This window comes from Oryza glaberrima, chromosome 3 (assembly GCF_000147395.1).
Source record: "Oryza glaberrima chromosome 3, OglaRS2, whole genome shotgun sequence".
NCBI lineage: Eukaryota > Viridiplantae > Streptophyta > Magnoliopsida > Poales > Poaceae > Oryza > Oryza glaberrima.
The window spans coordinates 9,241,066-9,258,968 of NC_068328.1; the positions used below are offsets into that span (position 1 = coordinate 9,241,066).

General features: G+C 45.2%; 4 protein-coding genes across 5 annotated transcripts; 2 read left to right on the plus strand and 2 right to left on the minus strand.

The window, feature by feature from the left end:
• Positions 1–544: 544 nt before the first annotated feature.
• On the minus strand, positions 545–1,372 carry LOC127765566 (50S ribosomal protein L10, chloroplastic-like). Its single transcript, XM_052290486.1, has one exon. The coding sequence runs from the start codon at positions 1,324–1,326 to the stop codon at positions 664–666; it is 663 nt and encodes a 220-aa protein (XP_052146446.1). The 5' UTR covers positions 1,327–1,372; the 3' UTR covers positions 545–663.
• Positions 1,373–2,587: 1,215 nt separating this feature from the next.
• Positions 2,588–7,551, minus strand: LOC127767321 (uncharacterized protein YKR070W). Its single transcript, XM_052292611.1, has 11 exons — positions 7,149–7,551; positions 6,654–6,689; positions 5,672–5,745; positions 5,442–5,482; positions 5,246–5,317; positions 4,963–5,164; positions 4,655–4,750; positions 4,319–4,386; positions 4,040–4,241; positions 3,634–3,717; positions 2,588–2,996 (listed from the first exon to the last, which is right to left on the minus strand). Exons 1-11 carry the CDS (start codon positions 7,381–7,383, stop codon positions 2,937–2,939), a joined length of 1,170 nt encoding a protein of 389 aa, XP_052148571.1. The 5' UTR covers positions 7,384–7,551; the 3' UTR covers positions 2,588–2,936.
• Positions 7,552–7,620: 69 nt separating this feature from the next.
• On the plus strand, positions 7,621–17,861 carry LOC127765198 (uncharacterized). Its single transcript, XM_052290044.1, has 13 exons — positions 7,621–7,886; positions 7,968–8,118; positions 8,211–8,256; positions 8,637–8,696; positions 9,182–9,218; positions 9,931–10,010; positions 10,088–10,179; positions 10,276–10,336; positions 10,472–10,523; positions 13,093–13,995; positions 14,539–14,688; positions 14,803–14,857; positions 15,896–17,861. The coding sequence occupies exons 1-13, from the start codon at positions 7,718–7,720 to the stop codon at positions 17,448–17,450; spliced, it is 3,411 nt and encodes a 1,136-aa protein (XP_052146004.1). The 5' UTR covers positions 7,621–7,717; the 3' UTR covers positions 17,451–17,861.
• LOC127767320 (cysteine-rich repeat secretory protein 38-like) lies at positions 12,669–15,252 on the plus strand. 2 transcript variants are annotated; one of them, XM_052292610.1, is made up of 3 exons: positions 12,669–13,995; positions 14,629–14,688; positions 14,803–15,252. In XM_052292610.1, exons 1-3 carry the CDS (start codon positions 13,011–13,013, stop codon positions 14,883–14,885), a joined length of 1,128 nt encoding a protein of 375 aa, XP_052148570.1. In that variant the 5' UTR covers positions 12,669–13,010; the 3' UTR covers positions 14,886–15,252. The 2 variants fall into 2 exon arrangements, with proteins under 2 accessions (XP_052148570.1, XP_052148569.1); XM_052292609.1 differs by having other exon boundaries at positions 12,672–13,995; positions 14,539–14,688.
• Positions 17,862–17,903: the final 42 nt, after the last annotated feature.

Consider the following 17,903-nt stretch of genomic DNA (forward strand, 5'->3'; position numbering starts at 1 on the left):
AAGAAATCAGTATCAAACAAATAAGTGACCATGTGATCATCAATTTTTGCCAATTCTATTCTTGATCCACTGCGCGTTCAGACAGAAATGATACAAATTAGGTATGTGGTGAGCTGGTGACCAACAGTAAGTTTCAGAAGCTAATTCAGAAGAATTTCCAACTCTAATTAGTGTTATTCTGTTACTAAAAGATGAATTAATCATTTAATTTTGTTCACTTCAAGGAGGTTTGCTCTTAACAAAAAGAGCACAGTTAAGTTCATGATTTTAAAACATCTCATCATACTGCTTTGAACAACTTTGTTGTAAACCTGGATACACTGATTGATGGTACAACTACACAAGCACTAGTAGTTATTGACCATTCTAATTGTGCATTGCCATTGCCCCTCAACCTACTAAACTTTGATCTCTGTAGTCTCTACAGGTAAAATTAAATTATCAAAACACTAGTTGTGGAACAAGCATTCCCTCTAAGTACGCAACGTAATCCTAATAACATCAGAACTCGGTAATCTTATGTAATCAGACCAGTAGGCATGCGTTGTAAGAGGTAAAACTTTTGTGATTCAATTCAAACGTGAGGCAGTAAAAGTACAGGAATTCTACAAGAAATGAGTGAGATGAGAGAAACGAAGCCACAAAACCATCTCTCAACAGCCATCAGGCGGCGCCGACCTCCTGCTCGAGCTTGCGCACGTACGCCGAGAGCACGGAGACGACGTCCCTGGCCGGCGCCTGCAGCGTGGTGACGACGGAGGTCGCGGGCCCCTGCAGCGCGCCGAGCAGCTTGGCGTACACCTCGGCGCGGCTGGGCATTGTCTCGAGCGCCTTGAAGTCCCCGGGGGCGTAGAACTTGCCCTCGAACACCGCGCCGACGAAGTCGTTGGTCTCCTCGAGGCGCTCCTCCTTCTGGAAGGCGCGGTAGGGCTTGAGCGCGGCGGGGACCTCCTCGGTGTGGACGAACAGCCACGCGTTCATCCCCTTCATGCACGGCTTGAGCGCCTCCCACGGCGTGCCCTCGATGGCCTTCCCCACCAGCGTGTTCTTCGCCACCAGCAGCCGGCAGGTCTCCGGGAGGGTGTCGCGGATGCCCTGCAGCTGCTTCACCGTGAGGCCCTCGTAGCGGATCCCGGCGAGGAGGTAGCAGCCCTCCAGCTGCTCGCGGACGGCGGCCACCGTGTCCTCCTTGCGGCCTCGGGTGATGGCCGCGCGGATGGTGGAGCGGCGGAGCGGGCGGGGGCGGGGGCGGGGTGCGAGGGTCTGGAACGCCGGGAGGGGCTTCGCGGTGGGGAGGGTGGTGCGGAGGAAGGAGGAGGTCTCCATCTTCGGAGGCCGGGAGCTATGGCGGGCTGGGAGAAAGAGTGGAGTGGGAGAGCTTATCTGTGGGGAAGATGAGGCGGGGGGCTCACTGGATTATGTGGGACCGTATCGTCAGTGCCTGAGAAGATGGTGAACTCAGCTCGGTCAGCTGCACAGAAAGAAGCTTCCGTGGAGATTGACCTTTGCTTGAGGATTTATAGCCGTTCGATCTTGATCCATGAGCGGTTGAAAATAAGATTAAGAGTTCCAAATAAAAAAAAATAGAGGCATAGAGCAAACGCGTATGTGTGGTATTCATAGACGTCAATTTAAACCATACTGAGTGAAGTCGTGTACCAACAACTCCAATCTTCACTGCCTTGTTCAACACAGCATACATCACTATTGTTTTCTTGAGTTCAAAAACTCTTGATATGTACAGTAAAACATAACATACATCGGTGTACTGAATTATTCAACACAATAGATATCACTATATAAGAAAATGACAGCGATTAGGCGCCCGATCAGCGGTAGAAAAATCGGGTGCTCGCCGCCTCCCGCACGCTCCCACCCCTTATGCGTTGTCCCCCCACGTGCCCCACCACACGTGTCGTTACAACAAATCACCCGCACATTAAGGAAATGCTTTATTAAGGAAATCCGTTTCAATATTTTTTGTTCCACCAACAATGTTTTAGCAAGTGTACTCGTGATGTTTCATTATGTATGATCAAATGTTGCAATGATTTGAAACACCCTTTGCTATTTGCTGAAAAATTGTTTTTATATAGGATGAAACAACGCCTGATTTTTTTTGGAAATCGTTGTTTCATATGTTGTAACAAAATGTTTCACGATGTGATTTGGTTGTGTTTCAGCTTTTTTAAAAATATTGAAACATTTTCGATCTACTTAGTGAAACAATGCCTGATTTTTGTAAAAAATCGAGTGCCCGATTTGTAGGTGCATCACACTATATATATATATGGATAATTCAAACTTTTTTTTACAGGTAAGAAAACCATGCGAATCTCTTGTACGACGATCAAAATGGATATAAACATTGCAAGGATGTCAGGTGGCAAGGATATAAACTGCGACGATCAAGCAACAGCAGCTGCTCTGATGCTGTAAACACGGAGTTGTTCCGGATTCAGCATGCTCAACGCAATTTCACAGAAAACCAAACATCCGATGCTTACCATTCTCTCCATAACTCGTGTGCACTTCAAGCCATCCCTAACATGAAATGATGGTTTTGATAATGGAAGTGTATAGTTCATATAATAATGTCATTGGTAGTACTGAAATCCAAGAAATAAGATGCAGGGAAACAAGAACGTCTGGTACAGGGTGAAATTCACTTTTAGCTCTGCTGCAGCTCTGCTGCCCTGAAACCCTGACGATTCTACATATATAATGTCCGGCCTATCTCTCAGCCAGGAAAAAAAAAATACTATAGCGCATCAGCATATTTTCTGATGTCCCAACTTAAACAAGTGGAATGAATCAGAGATGGAACTCCGGCTAACAATTGCTCCAGAATTGCTAGACAAAACAATGGTGTGGCACAAAATGCATGCCAAATAACAATGAAGGGAGCATGGATACTCAGAACAAGTGTCACTCTGTCACTGTATACATTCCTTTTCCAAAATACAGTTAATGGCATCCTCAACAGTATCAACAACCTGCATGACATAGCAAGTGTAAATAAAACAGCATGCAGACTAATAAACATAATGGCATGAGGCCACAACAATGGATTGTCAATGTTTCTGATTAATAAAACTGCAAGCAGTTTAAAACTGCATCGGCAGACAGCAGAAGAAGCTTTTGGTAGATGACAGCCAATCGGTAACAAGGATGTGCCGGGACTACAGTTCAAGACCCACAAAACACCCACAAAAGCGCATGTATTAGATTAACAAAACAATTATTTCTTTGCAAGCATGAGAACAATGTATGGATTGGTACGAACATCATGTTTAATGAAGAAAAAAATTGTGATTTGATAGGGCTAGCAAGATAATAATCAAGCATCAGTGCATCACTCGAACAAAAAAGATATACGATACCCAACCCCCTTGAGAACTAAAGTAACCACTCCTAATCTCCTATAGATTGTGCCAAAGTAGGTAAAAGTAAGGTAAAACTGCAAAAGAATTGAGTTCCAGAGTAAGATGAGCAAATTCCTATGGTTTTTCAGATCTAATCTGATACTATAATCACTTTATACATCCATGTTCTTGACAGACGTGTTGTCATGTATCAGATGGCTTGACAGTTAACATTTATACGGTAAATCACTAATAAGACATAACATACCAAATCAGCAGGATACTGTGGATCATTATCCTTTCCCCTAAATACGCCAGTCCTTGTAAGAACAGGTGACCAAGGGGGTCCAGCCTGCAAAATGTCACTCAATGTCAGAAACTTTTCCAGGAGGAAAGAAGCTACAGTTTCATCGCTTACGATTGTTTAAGTTGTTAGAACTTAGAACTACGCAAAAGCAAAGGACCAAAGTGGATGGCAGTTATTTAACAAGGTATATTACATGATATATTAATCTGTCGGATTCATGCTAATCATTCAATTTCATAAATATATACACGTATTAGAAAAAATCATTGAAGGCCATGCCCAAAACTACACAATTGCATCACCCATCAACTGTTGTATGCAGCGATTTTCTTAGAAAGAAAAACAATCGGTTCTATCATAGGCTAACCTTCAAAGCTCCATTTATATCAACTTTAGGATTATCCCCAACCATGTAGATAGTAGAGAACCGATGTTCTTCTACTTCTTTTGTTGGCAGTGAACTTGGATGCATGCAAATAGCAAGTTTTTCAAGTATGTTTGCCGCATTCTTGAACACAAATGGGTTAGGCTTCCCATATGATATGTACTTCAGCCGATGATCATTAACTCTGCAAATTTAAGTTGGCAGAACATGAATAAATATTCAACATATATATGCCTACAAGTCCAATGTATAAAAACTTACTGATTGAAGATGCTTTCCAGTGCTATCCTGAAAGCACCCATTCCAAGACGTTCAGAAGGAAATGCTGCCTGCCATAGGTGGCCATAAGTTACTATTCGACTAATGGTTATCTTATACATGTATGCACTAAAACTGTACTCCCTCCATCCCAAAAAAAGGTTACCTAGTACTAGGACGTGACACATCCTAGTATATCCAGATTCGTTGTACTAGAATGTGTCATGTTGTAGTACGAGGTTAAGTTTTTTTGGGACGGAGGGAGTATGTCAAAATAAGAGAACTTGTCTGTCTGCAACAAGTTCATATAATCGATTCATTCTTGGTGCATTATATTACCTGATATTCAAGATCATCAGATGCAAAATACAAAGGTGGTTGATCTCCTCTTCCACTTCCAGGAAGTCCACCAGTTGATAAGATGTCACAAAGTACCTTTCAGATTAAGATAAAAAAAAATCTTGACTTACTGAACTCATGTATGCCAGACACTTCAACTAAAGGAGAACCATATGCATGATATGCTTGCTCACAGAATGTTTATAAAAGAGGGTGTTTATAACTCATGCATTTACTATTTTATACAAAGTTAAAAATAGTGGCACAAGAAGATTTCTTTTGAAATAACGGAACATGGAGAGGGTTACCTGTAGGTCTCTTCCCCAATCGACAGGGTCACTTACAACAAAAACTCCTTTAACTCTCTCTTCAAAAACATCATATGATGGGTGCACTTTTTCTGACATCAAGTTTATATTGTCTGGTTGCTGCACTATCCATTTCTTGAAAGGAGCTAAGGGGTCAATGTCTCCAAAATATGATGAATACTCATCTATAGATAGAACTTTTCTGCAAGTAAAAGAGAACGAGTCTTTTAAAATATACACAATATATTTGACCTGCAGCCATAACAGAAACATCAAAGATTACCTAAATCCATAGTCAACCATCACTGCTGCAGGCTCTCCTTTTCCAACAGCGATAATAAGGTCATTTTCAAAGCTGCAGTAACATGAAAAGGTGTGGTTCCATTCAGGTTCTGGCATGTTCATTTCAAAAACAGAGTTACAGAGACAGTCTACAGATAGAACTTTTAAGGCTAATATATACTTTAATGGTAATATACCGGTTCACCAGCTCTTTATAAGGAGAAGAACCATGCACAACCTGCACCATCACAAATTTTCAGTTTGCACAGATAGAAAATTAACACATTTACAGGCTGTGTGGACTTATCTCTATCATATTAAAAAATGGAATTGCATGATTTTATAATTTTTATATTAGTTATCAGTTGAAGGTCCGCTGCCATGCTTGATTGTGCCAAATAATGAGTCAAAAGGATTATAGAATTACCTGTGCTGGAGAGATATTAACTCCTAAAAGCTCACTTAGCTCTTGTGCTCTTTTGTGCTCCGGAACACCACCACCTGAAAAGTGGGAGCATCAGATTGCCATGCTGTACAAACCCTTAGTTGTAGTGACCATGTAACTGATGTGGAAAACTAGCAGTTCAAATAGATTTCAGATATCTCCAAGCATTTAACATTTTAAACCATTAAATCATTCGCTCTGGCACTGCAGTCCAATTGCTAACAAGGTCTTCATGCAAGCCAAGGTAACCACATAGTATAAAACAATAATATATGTTGATCAGTGCAACATACTGAACACAACTAATTTTGCTTCCATTACAGTAAGAGCACCCGCAATGGTAAAGTAGGGTGCTCTCTATAAAACATGTACATCTCAGCAATAGACTAGATTAATAGTAAACCACCTCAATAGTATGTCTACATAGGTATCTATAGCTCTCTCATGCATTGCCTCGTTTTTTTCTATAGACTATCTCTAAGCTAGTAGATAGCTTTGCTCTCTCTCTTCATTTAATATCTTCCAAGTAGGAAAATATGCTGACATGGATCTCTTGTAGATAGCTTATAGATAACTATTGTGGGTGCCCTAAGAAAATAAGGCACATACATTATTTAAGAAAAGATCCTGAGCACAATAGGGAAACAAGCCTACTGCCTGAGTACCTGACTATTGGTCTAAAATAATGGGTTCAACCTATCACTATGTCGAAATTAATATAAGATCATCACAGAAAAAACATGATGTTCATCAGACATACTCCCTCCGTTTCACAATGTAAGTCATTCTAGCATTTCCCACATTCATATTGATATTAATGAATCTAGATAGCATTTCCCACATTCATATTGATATTAATGAATCTAGACATATATATATGTCTAGATTCATTAATATCAATATGAATGTGGGAAATGCTAGAATGATTTACATTGTGAAACGGAGGAAGTAATAAATTACTTACCGTTTGTTAAAAACAGAAACGGAATCTTCAGGGTACCTGAAAAAGAGGAATGAATGGTGATATGTAAGCTTTAAACACCAGATGCTATAGACCCAACTGAGTAACATTTTTTACAGCACGAATATCCATTATGGGTCATTTGATTCAAATACGACACATTGGTTGCATCAGCGGAACAACTCTTATATAATAAATAAAAATGACCCACGATTGAACGCTCTTAAGAAAAAGGAAAAATAATGCCTTGTATAGTAAAAACTTGCATGGTCTACAGCTCTAAGCATCAGATATGACATAATCTGTGAGAGCAATGCACAAAACAAGGCTGATGCTTAGTGCCTTCGACTTGCTCGACAATATTCCCCAAAGACACGAATTCTGTAATCACGTCCTAAAACTCAGCAATACAAGTACAACGAAACGCTCAATCCTGAGTTCTGATGCCTACAAGCTGCTTCATAAAATGCAGTATAGTTTGGGAAGAGTGAGATTTACCATCTTCGGAGTAGAGCCGGCGGATAGCCTGCGGCGAGCCTCCGATAGGGCTGCGGCCACGCAGGATGACACCGTCGATGTCGAAGGCGATGCCGAACGACGGCCTCGCCGGCGCCGTCCCGGAGTGGGACAGGCGGCGGGCGGGATCCGACGGGTGGCGCCGCCGCCGCGCTACCTGCAGCTCCGCCCGCGACCTCGCCGACGCGCGGGCCAGCGCCGCGCGGAAGCCCTTCATTCCGCCGCCTCCTCTCCTCTCTACTCCACTGCTCTCTCCCCTTCGCCTCCGGCGAACGCGAGGCCCAAGTCCAAGCCAACTCCGCCGCCGCCTCCGCTTCCCAGCGGCGACGAGGTGTCCACGAGTGCGCGTGCGGGGCGAGTTCTAGACTATCGCTTCCACCCTCACTGACATGTGGGCCACGCCCCTCGCGCGGGGGGAACCCGCACCCGCACAGCCGCGCGCTTTCGGCTCCAAACCTTTTGCGAGGCTCGAGTTCTCGGCGCGGCCACAGCCGCAGAACCACACCTAGGCCGCTCGAAGACCCACGTAGCTTCCATCCAAGCTTACCGCCATGGCCGCGCGCGCGCCGCTCCCCGTACCGCACGCGGCCGCCACCAGCCCGCGACCGGCTGCGGCGTCGAGCCTCCTCCGCGCGAGGGGCCCGTGCGCCTCCCTCCTCTACCCGCGCCGCCTCCGCTTCTCCGTTGCGCCGGTGGCCGCCGCCAAGCCCGAGGCCGTCGGTAAGCCTCCCGGCCCCGCTCCTCCTTCCTCCCCTCGCGTGCATGGTGCTGAACCGCTGATATGCGCGATGATATTTGCAGGGAGGGCCGGGGAGGCAGCTGCGGCGCCGGTGGAAGGGCTCGCGAAATCCCTGCAGGGGGTGGAGGTGTTCGATCTGAGCGGAAAGGCGGTGCCCGTTGTTGATCTGTGGAAGGACAGGAAGGCCATCGTTGCGTTCGCCCGCCATTTTGGGTGCGATTGCCACTCTGCCGTTTTTTCCCAATTATTTGTCCTGCTTTGGACGATTGAGTGAGTTTGAGACGATTGATGCTGGTTGTTTGCAGATGCGTGCTGTGCCGTAAGAGGGCCGATCTTCTCGCGGCTAAGCAGGTTAGTTTAGTGGCCGATTCCTCCCTGCAAATTTCGAGGAACAAAGGAAATACATCAAATGCTCAAAGTGATGCATTCTTCTAAAAAAAAGGGTTACTCAATCTACCAGGTTCCATTTACAAAAACATAAAATGTTTTCATTTCAGATGCTATGAATTATACCTGCTAAGTTGATGTTTCAGTCTCTTCATGGAATCCATGCAACTGTACCTTGTCTAGTGGTAGTTTGACAATGCATAAAGCTTTTATAATCTAATTAATGTGAAATCATATGAAATCTGTTGCAAATTCATTAGTTTCTGTAGCTTTCGAGCTTTTCATAATATTATGTTGAACTCTTTTTCGTCCATCTAATCTTTAGTTTCACCACTTACATTCAGGATGCAATGGAGGCTGCAGTGGTTGCTCTTGTTTTAATCGGACCAGGTACTGTTGAACAGGTATTGCTCTACGCCTCTATGGCGAAAGCATATCATCGTTTCTTTCTGCGGTTTGATAGAAAAAGTTGGTGATTTTACAAAATATAAGGAAAACATGTGCTTTCCTCTACGCCTGAAGTAAGTATGATTGTGCTATTTAACCTCCATGTATGTATTGTTTGTGACCTATTTCATAGGGAAAATGTAGTTGTGAATAATAGATGATGTGCTGTTTGATTTATGAGCAAGTTTGGTATGCAGTTGTCTTTGTTGGCCTGTTTCTTTTATATTAGTTTGGTTGTCATTCTAATATAGGGTGATCCTGTAGTTACTTTCAAGTTGAATTACTCCTGTGCAAAGCAAGCTTAGGTGTTCCATGAGGTGTGGTACAACCTCTAAATAATAAACATACTTAAAATTGTGATTATTTATGTTTAGTTAGTTATTTAATGGATTCCATTCAAGCATGTCAGTGGTTAATGAAATTTGCTTATTTCTTAATCCAGGCAAAGGCATTTTATGACCAAACCAAATTCAAAGGAGGTAATCTTCTTGAATCATCTCTACTTCAGTCCCTATGACATCTATGTCTACAACAATGAATAACAAGCAAGTATACACATGAAATAAAATGTTAAGAAAAATATTGAATAAATTGTGAGTACCTCATATTTGTGATATTATTGATTGAATTTATTCTACTCCAGTCCTTGTGACTTCTGTCTATATCAATGGATAACATGCAAGTATACACATGAAATAAAATGTTAAGAAAAACATTGACTGTGAGTACCTCATATTTATGATACTATTGATTTTAGTGTATATTCATTCTCTGGTATCCTAAAAGTTGTTCAATTAGGCCTAGAAGTGTATACACTTATTTTGTGCAATTTTATTTTTAAAGTTCAGAGTCATCCATGTTGCATGCAATTGCAAATGAAATCGCATTACATAGTTCCTGAGATATTGGCATGTTTAGTTACGGTTGGATTATCTGTAACTCAAAATTTGTATGTTGCCAAATGCCAGTTGCTATAAGGTAAGGTCAGTCGATGTAACATTTTGTTTCCTAGTGGTTGTTCAGATCGCATTTTCCCACCTTTCTAGAAAATGTAAATTGTCTACATCCCTCAGTTTCCTTGAAGTTTCCTTGAAGTTATTTGAATCTGTTAAATGTGGATTCTGATTGACATTTTGTTGCAACACTGCAACTATTATAGCTTGTATAACCATGTGTGACTATGCAATGCAGAAGTATACGCTGATCCAAGTCACTCATCATATAATGCCCTTGAATTTGCATTTGGGCTGTTCTCAACGTTTACTCCATCGGTAACTCCTACTGGATAAATTTCCCATCTTGTGTAGTTTCTGCTCCTCGACAAATACATAAACAGCTGTATCCACAGGCCGGTTTGAAGATTATACAGTTGTACATGGAAGGATACAGGCAGGATTGGGAACTGTCGTTCGAGAAGACCACCAGAACGAAAGGTGGATGGTAAGTTGCTTGGGTATTTCTTCTGTTTCTCTTTTGAGTATTGACCTGTTGTGGCCAGAATTCAGATCGAGTAATAGAGTTTTTATCTTTTTTTAGGTATCAAGGGGGCCTACTTGTTGCAGGGCCAGGCATCGACACTATTTTGTATATCCACAAGGTTAATTAGCAAGCCGGCCTAGTTTTCCTATTAGTGATTTTAGAATCCTAGTGTTCTTGAATCCTCATTTTTACAGCCTACAATATGATGGTTACAAACCACTGACTGTGGCTTTATGTTTGAACCTTTTAACAGGACAAAGAAGCAGGAGATGACCCTGACATGGATGATGTCTTGAAAGCTTGCTGTTCCTAGATCACTAGTATCCTATATCATTTCTGTTAACCTCCAGACCTTGAAGACACATGTAAATATTTTGCCAAGTTAAAGTATGTTATGTACATCATCAGCCTGTAAAATTCCATGGGCTTCCAGCTCCCACAGCGTTTTGTACACTGCTCACGGTCCTCCGTGCAGCCACGCGCCCACACTGACAAGCTATTTTACAGAAACCTACACCTACAGAATTTTAAATAGACCCTCCCACCACCTGACACATTGTTGTTATTTTTCGAAACAATCTTTGGTTCTTAGGTGAAATACAATACAAGAAGACAAAATTTGTTTTTACGGATAGCTTTGTAAACATAAAAAAACAAAGGATGGTTCCACAAAATAACCTTGTCTTAACCAAGTCCAAACCCTCCCCTCCCCTATTATCCCCATGCCCGCCTGGTGATCAACGCCTGTTTTCCCCCATCCCGGCATTGCCACCATTGTTGTTTTATCCATACCTTCCCTACTCCAAACATTGGTGCCGGTCGTCGCCCTTCCACCCAATCTACTCGCTGTTAGGTAGCACCCCTTGTCCCCTTCCCCCTAAACCCACCGTAAACACACACACATCTAGCTAACGAGCGGGCTACAGAATTTGTTCATCCATGAAGTGTTAGACCCTGTGTTGGTGAAAAAGATCTACCACGAGCTTCCGGTGTTGGCGCCGGCGACACCCCATCCTTGCCTCCTGTTGCCCCTATCCTACTACCATGGTCCTCATCGCACTTGTCATGTTCCTCCCGTGGGTCGGTGAGTGAGTATATTATGTAGAACAAGGTGTTTACAATCGTGACGCATGAGATGCGTACAAGTCCTGGAGACCCGCACATCTTCGTTAGTGACATGTGGATATAGGTGGGATGATGTACCCATCAGTACCATGAGATCAACCAACATAAAACACCAAGCTTAATTTAGCTCCTTTTTTTTTCCAAAATTTTAGCTCCAATTTTTCACCACTAGCTACTTGACGAGACACCCACTGGGCTACCACATGCTGTTTTTCCTTCTTTCTTTCTCTCCTTTTTTTTTTTTGCGATTACTAACTGCATGCTGTTACTTTTCCTCTCCAGATCAGTAGCAGTCTAGCAGAGGCAGTGAACGCATCGCGGGGAGCCTGGGAAGGCACCGGTACATACCCTCGTGCCGGGGGCCGGGGCCCGGGATTCTCAACCGCGTGCAGAACAGCCACTCCGCGTCGGCGTTGTCTCGTCGCCGCGGCAGGCTCCCTCTCTCCATGCCCGCGTACTAGTCCGCGCCTCCGCTAGCGAAAGGCCCACGGCCACGGCGTGACGTACGATCTTCTCACAGCTTTAAGCCGAAACAGAGGAGGCACGACGTCGTGAGTGGGTGGGCAGTTGATAAGTAAGGTGCATGTGGATGCATCAGATCCCATTCTTGCAAGGTTGCCAGGGAGAGAATAATGGGGAGACGACTCTGCATCGCACGTCGAATATCGGACGCCTGATGTTTTTACCTCAATCACACCACCTACGTATGTAGCATGACAAAAAAAATCGTTCCGTCAAACGTTCTAGTTAACTAATGAGTGAAACATCAAATTATATATGGTGAAACAAAAAAATTAGCAACTGAAACATTTAAAAAGTTTATGAAACATGATGAAAATACACGTTGAAACATATCGCTATCACATATGAAACAACTAGTGTTAATGGATTGAAACATATGTTTTTCTTTCATCAAAACATAATCATGCAATATCTTGTTGTGTAAAGATTTAATTACAAAGAATACAACGGTGTGATCAGATCGTAGTTTGGATAATTAGTTTGAAAGAAAAATTGTTTTGAAACTAGCTAAAATGCATGCATGCATGCATGAGGTGGAGAGAGAAGAGAGAGACTAGTAATAGTTAGTATTGTGAATTATGTGAAACACGCTGAAGACACATATTGAAACATATCTCTATCACATATGAAACAAAAAATGTTCATGGATTAAAACATATGATTATTTTTTATCAGAATATAATAATGCGACATCTTATTGTAAAGATTTAATTACAACAAATACAACGGTGTGATCAGATTGTAGATTGGATAAGTAATTTTAGAGAAAATTCGTTTTGAATATCGTTAAAGGTGCATGTTTGGAGATAGAGATACAGGTTGGATAGGTGCATATGAGACTCCCCGTCCGATTTTTCTTGTTGGTTTGGGCGTTCGATGAGAAGCATTTTCCGAAAAATGGCGAGGTGCCTGGGTAGCGAGGAAGAGGAAACACGAGCAGCTACGCGGAAACTTCCCGGCAAGTGACCGGGAAGTAGAAATAGTCCGGTGCAGCTACCGGTCCCCAATCAACTGCTATGTATATCCCAAAGTTCTAATATCTGCAATGCGTATAGAATCGGTGGACGAACCTCGCCATTCCAATTCGGGCAATGGTAGTTTGATGACTGTGCGAGACCGGTCGTAAAGCAGTAGACGATGATAATATGTGTCACTCGATCGATCAGCTGCTCGACTCAGCCCTACAAATACTGCGCAAATCAGTTAGCTTGCCGTGTGTTCGCTCAGTGCTCCACTCCACTTGTGTCATCTCGGCGATGGCGGCCGCAGCAGCACTCAACCGTCTCCTCCCTCTCGTCCTCCTAGCCGCCGTCGTCGGGAGGCACGGGGCCTCCGGGGACGGTGGCTTCCCCATCGTCTTCACCGAGACCAAGTGCACGCCGGCGCCGACGTGGTCCCGCGCGAACGACAGCGCGTACCGCGCCAACGTCCGGGCGCTCCTCGGCGGGCTCCCGTCCGCCGCCGCGCCGACGGGCTTCGCGTCGACCCACCGGTCCGGCGGCGCCGGCCGCGACCGCGCGTTCGCCCGCGGCATCTGCTTCGGCGACCCGCCCCCCGCGCTGTCCCCGCAGTACTGCCTCCGCTGCCTGTCCGTCGCCGCCAAGGAGCTCGCCGACGGCTGCCCCGCCAACCGCCGCGCCGCCGTCTGGACCGACGGCTGCTTCGCGTCGTTCGCCGACACCAGCGCCTTGTCGCCCGACGAGGCGGCCTTCCACTACAAGATCGCGGTCGGGGCCCTCGTGGAGGACGACGAGAGCTCCGCCCGCTTCACCGCCACGCTCGCCGCCCTGGCCGAGCGCCTGGCGCCGCGCGCCGCCGCCAACGCCTCGCGCATGCTGGCCACCGCCACGGTGGACGTTCCTCGCGTGGTCGCCGGCAGCTCGAGGACGGTGCAGGTGCACTCGCTGGCGCAGTGCATGCCAGACCGGCCGGCGGCGAGCTGCGCCCGGTGCGTGCAGGAGTCGGCGCGGGAGCTGGGCAAGTGCTGCTGGAACATGCAGAGTGGTGGCGTGGCCACGGTGATCGGCTACAACTGCCATCTGCGGCTGGATGTGTCCGTTCCGATGACGCCGTCCGTGGCAGAACCTCAATCTATCCCTGCCCCTACCGTGAGCGTGAGAACTACTGGAGGTACCCGTTCTTCTTGGAAGTGGATTTTGATCCTCGAGGAGATATCCCTCATTGTTTACATGTCACTTAAATGGTTATGAAAAAATTAAAAAAAATGAGAAGATGTATTAACATGTGATATATCACTCCATAAACATGCAAGTAAAAAATTCAACTTCTACATCTCGTAACGAAAAAAACAAAATTGACTCTAAATATACGTTAACTAACTGCGGTTCAATTTGTTTTTTCATACGAGATGTAGAAGTTGAATTTGAACTTGCATGTTTGTGGAGTGTTATATCACATGTTAATACACATTCTCTATTTTTTCAAATTTTTTCTTAACCATTTAAGTGACATGCAAAGAACGATTTCCCGTTCTTCTAACTCGTTGTTCGTCATTTGTTCCAAGTTTAGGTTTGTGTTCATAGATACATTTAAATTTGAATCTTCACAGTTTATACAAAATTAGGAGAAACAATGGGAAAAAAAAGAAAAAGAAGTTACAATAATACTCCTATATGACAAGAACCTGTCGATTTTGTTTATCAATGGCTGCAGGCAATTTGACCGCAGCAGACATCGTGAGTGCGACTGCCTTCGTCATAGTGATGATCTTCCTGGTCAATTTATTAGTTTGTTTGATGACAGACGCCTTGAACAATTACTGGATTCGTTCTGCCAAGGAAGAAGAAGCATCACCACCAGCTGGCAAGTTTTCTCTCCTGTTTACTATTATTTTTCCTGTTTAGTCTAGTAACAAATTAACTAATTGCTGGTTGATTGTTTTGATCGTAAAATATGTGTTGCAAATTGACAATGCAGGTCATGTACGAGGAAATGTTGCTGCTGTGAAGGCAGCGCAGATCGTGCCAACTCAGTACGCAGATCAGAGGATTGCTGTCTGAGTTCTATACGCCGGCTAGTGTAGAAGCTTGGCCACTGCATTGGCCATTAATTTCCTGGGTGTTATATATGTGTCATGTGAACCCACTCTACCTAAGTATTTACAGCTAGATATATAGCTTGATCTGGCTAAATTGGCTCAGTGGCCAATTAATTAAGTGTGTACTCTTTATTGTCTCGTCCGAACACAACTACTTGTATGTCCAGTTGAAAACAGTACGTGGCCATCGTGCGTTGCACCAAGGTATATATTGTTGGGTATTTTGTTTTCTCTCCACGCTTGTATATATTGGAGTTATATCACAAGCTAGTGTGTATCTCACCTTGCAAATTTGATGTTATCTGAAGCCACAGAATTTGAAATAACAACAATGCAACTATATGAGGCATTTCATAAGAAAAAGCTGCTCTTATTAAAATTTATTCATTCCCCAAAGAATAATCCACAAATATTACATATATACAGCTGTGCTTTTGATATGTTTTCTGTGAGATATGTATTTGCCAATTATCCCCATATCTCTTTGAGCGTGTGCCATGACGCACATTCGCATGTGCGTGAGCGTGGCACTAATGTGTGTCTGTATGTATATCCGTGTCTTCCGTGTAATTGAGAAAAAAAATAAATCAACTTATTTTTAAAAGGGTCAACACACCATCCCCATATCCATGTTTTTGAAAATCTTTGGTGGACTTTCCTAATGTTTTTTCACAGCGATTTAAGTTTGTAAAATTGTGCCATGTCTTCCCTCAAAAAAAAATCCCTCAAAAAAAAATTGTGCCATGTCAATGAAACGCTGACCGAGTCATCAGATATGGCTTATGTGCCTCATCGCTTGCCAAAGATTTATTATAAACTGTATGATAACAAAATAATTTGTGTATAAAAATTTTATATATAGGTTCTTAGCAACTTAAAAATCTATATAAAATAAAGTACGTTAAAAATGTCTTAAAATTAACTTCGAAATAAAGTTTGAAAATTCAAAATTTAGCTTCTAACACTTTTTAGGTGTACCGATGGGCTCAGAAGTTTCGGCTCACCTCACCACTTCACCAACCCATCTGGCCCGCTCACTACCGGCACAATCCTTCTCTTCCGGACTCTCCCCAACCACGCCGCAGCAACACGCGCCCAGACTCTAGTCGAGTTCAGCACTTCAGCCCCGCCGCCGTCTCCGCCGCTCAAAGCGCCCAAACCAAAATCCCCTAGATTTCCCCACGCCCCCGCCTCCAAATCTCTCGACATGTCGGAGAAGAAGCGCCGCGGCGGGGCAGGCGCGGGGGCCGCGTCGGGCTCCGCCTCCAAGAAGCCGCGGGTCTCCACGGCGGCGTCGTACGCCGAGTCGCTCCGCTCGAAGCTCCGCCCCGACGCCTCCATCCTCGCCACCCTCCGCTCCCTGGCCTCCGCCTGCTCCAAATCCAAGCCCGCGGGGTCGTCGTCGTCCGCCTCGAAGGCGCTCGCGGCCGAGGACGACCCGGCCGCCAGCTACATCGTGGTGGCCGACCAGGACTCCGCCTCCGTCACCTCCCGCATCAACCGCCTCGTGCTCGCCGCGGCGCGCAGCATCCTGTCCGGCCGGGGCTTCTCCTTCGCGGTGCCCTCCCGCGCCGCCTCCAACCAGGTCTACCTCCCGGACCTCGACCGCATCGTGCTCGTCCGCCGCGAGTCCGCCAGGCCCTTCGCCAACGTCGCCACCGCGCGGAAGGCCACCATCACCGCGCGCGTCCTCTCCCTGGTCCACGCCGTCCTCCGCAGGGGGATCCACGTCACCAAGCGTGACCTCTTCTACACCGACGTCAAGCTCTTCGGCGACCAGGCGCAGTCCGACGCCGTCCTCGACGACGTCTCCTGTATGCTCGGCTGCACCCGCTCCTCCCTCCACGTCGTCGCGTCCGAGAAGGGCGTCGTCGTCGGGCGCCTCACCTTCGCCGACGACGGCGACCGGATCGACTGCACGCGCATGGGCGTCGGCGGGAAGGCCATCCCGCCCAACATCGACAGGGTCTCAGGCATCGAGAGCGACGCTCTCTTCATCTTGCTGGTGGAGAAGGACGCCGCGTTCATGCGTCTCGCCGAGGACCGGTTCTACAACCGCTTCCCGTGCATCATCTTGACGGCGAAGGGGCAGCCGGATGTCGCCACACGGCTGTTCTTGCGGCGGCTTAAGGTGGAGCTGAAGCTGCCAGTGCTGGCATTGGTGGACTCCGACCCATATGGGCTGAAGATCTTGTCAGTGTACATGTGTGGTTCCAAGAACATGTCATATGACAGTGCCAACCTGACAACACCGGATATCAAGTGGCTCGGAGTGCGGCCAAGCGATCTGGACAAGTATCGGGTGCCGGAGCAGTGCCGGCTTCCGATGACTGATCACGATATCAAGGTGGGGAAGGAGCTGCTTGAGGAGGACTTTGTGAAGCAGAATGAAGGATGGGTGAAGGAGCTGGAGACGATGTTGCGGACGAGGCAGAAGGCTGAGATACAGGCTCTCAGTTCATTTGGTTTCCAGTATCTCACTGAGGTCTATCTACCTCTCAAGCTGCAGCAACAGGACTGGATTTGAGGACCCTTTCTATGCTAGATGAATAGGTGAATTTTCATGCATTTATTTGACTACTGCGCTGTGCACTAGATTTATTTATTTAAAATAAGGTATTTTTGAGAATCAGTATTCCCATGGGCCATGGCTAGTCGAAGTCAAAAGGTAGCTCCAAAATGTTCAGTCAAAATGCATGGTTAACTAATTTCTATGTTAGGTTAGGTTCTTTATGTTAGGTTCTTTAGGAAGTATTGCACACCCCTGACTGAGAGTTTGTAGGATCAAATTGATAAGGGTGACCAAGATTGCCTCGTAGTACCGTCAGATGTGGAAATCTTCTTCTAGCATTATGTATTTGAACAGCAGCTGCTGTGTGTATTCACTAATTTTTAAGAACATGGAAATGCTTACTTCAGCATGTATTCAGAGCAGGTATAGTGACAGGAAATTCAAATGTTACTGTGATATTACTCATGT

Coding starts and splice junctions, on each gene's coding strand:
- LOC127765566 (XM_052290486.1), bottom strand. CDS start 1,326: ATGGAGACCTCCTCCTTCCTCCGCACCACCCTCCCCACCGCGAAGCCC.
- LOC127767321 (XM_052292611.1), bottom strand. CDS start 7,383: ATGAAGGGCTTCCGCGCGGCGCTGGCCCGCGCGTCGGCGAGGTCGCGG. Junction 5,746..6,653: donor GTTTCTGTTTTTAACAAACG/GTAAGTAATTTA, acceptor CCCACTTTTCAG/GTGGTGGTGTTCCGGAGCAC. Junction 5,483..5,671: donor TTAATATCTCTCCAGCACAG/GTAATTCTATAA, acceptor GTGATGGTGCAG/GTTGTGCATGGTTCTTCTCC.
- LOC127765198 (XM_052290044.1), top strand. CDS start 7,718: ATGGCCGCGCGCGCGCCGCTCCCCGTACCGCACGCGGCCGCCACCAGC. Junction 7,887..7,967: donor CGCCAAGCCCGAGGCCGTCG/GTAAGCCTCCCG, acceptor TGATATTTGCAG/GGAGGGCCGGGGAGGCAGCT. Junction 10,337..10,471: donor CTATTTTGTATATCCACAAG/GTTAATTAGCAA, acceptor ACCTTTTAACAG/GACAAAGAAGCAGGAGATGA.
- LOC127767320 (XM_052292609.1), top strand. CDS start 13,011: ATGTGTCACTCGATCGATCAGCTGCTCGACTCAGCCCTACAAATACTG. Junction 13,996..14,538: donor GAGCGTGAGAACTACTGGAG/GTACCCGTTCTT, acceptor CAATGGCTGCAG/GCAATTTGACCGCAGCAGAC. Junction 14,689..14,802: donor AGAAGCATCACCACCAGCTG/GCAAGTTTTCTC, acceptor TTGACAATGCAG/GTCATGTACGAGGAAATGTT.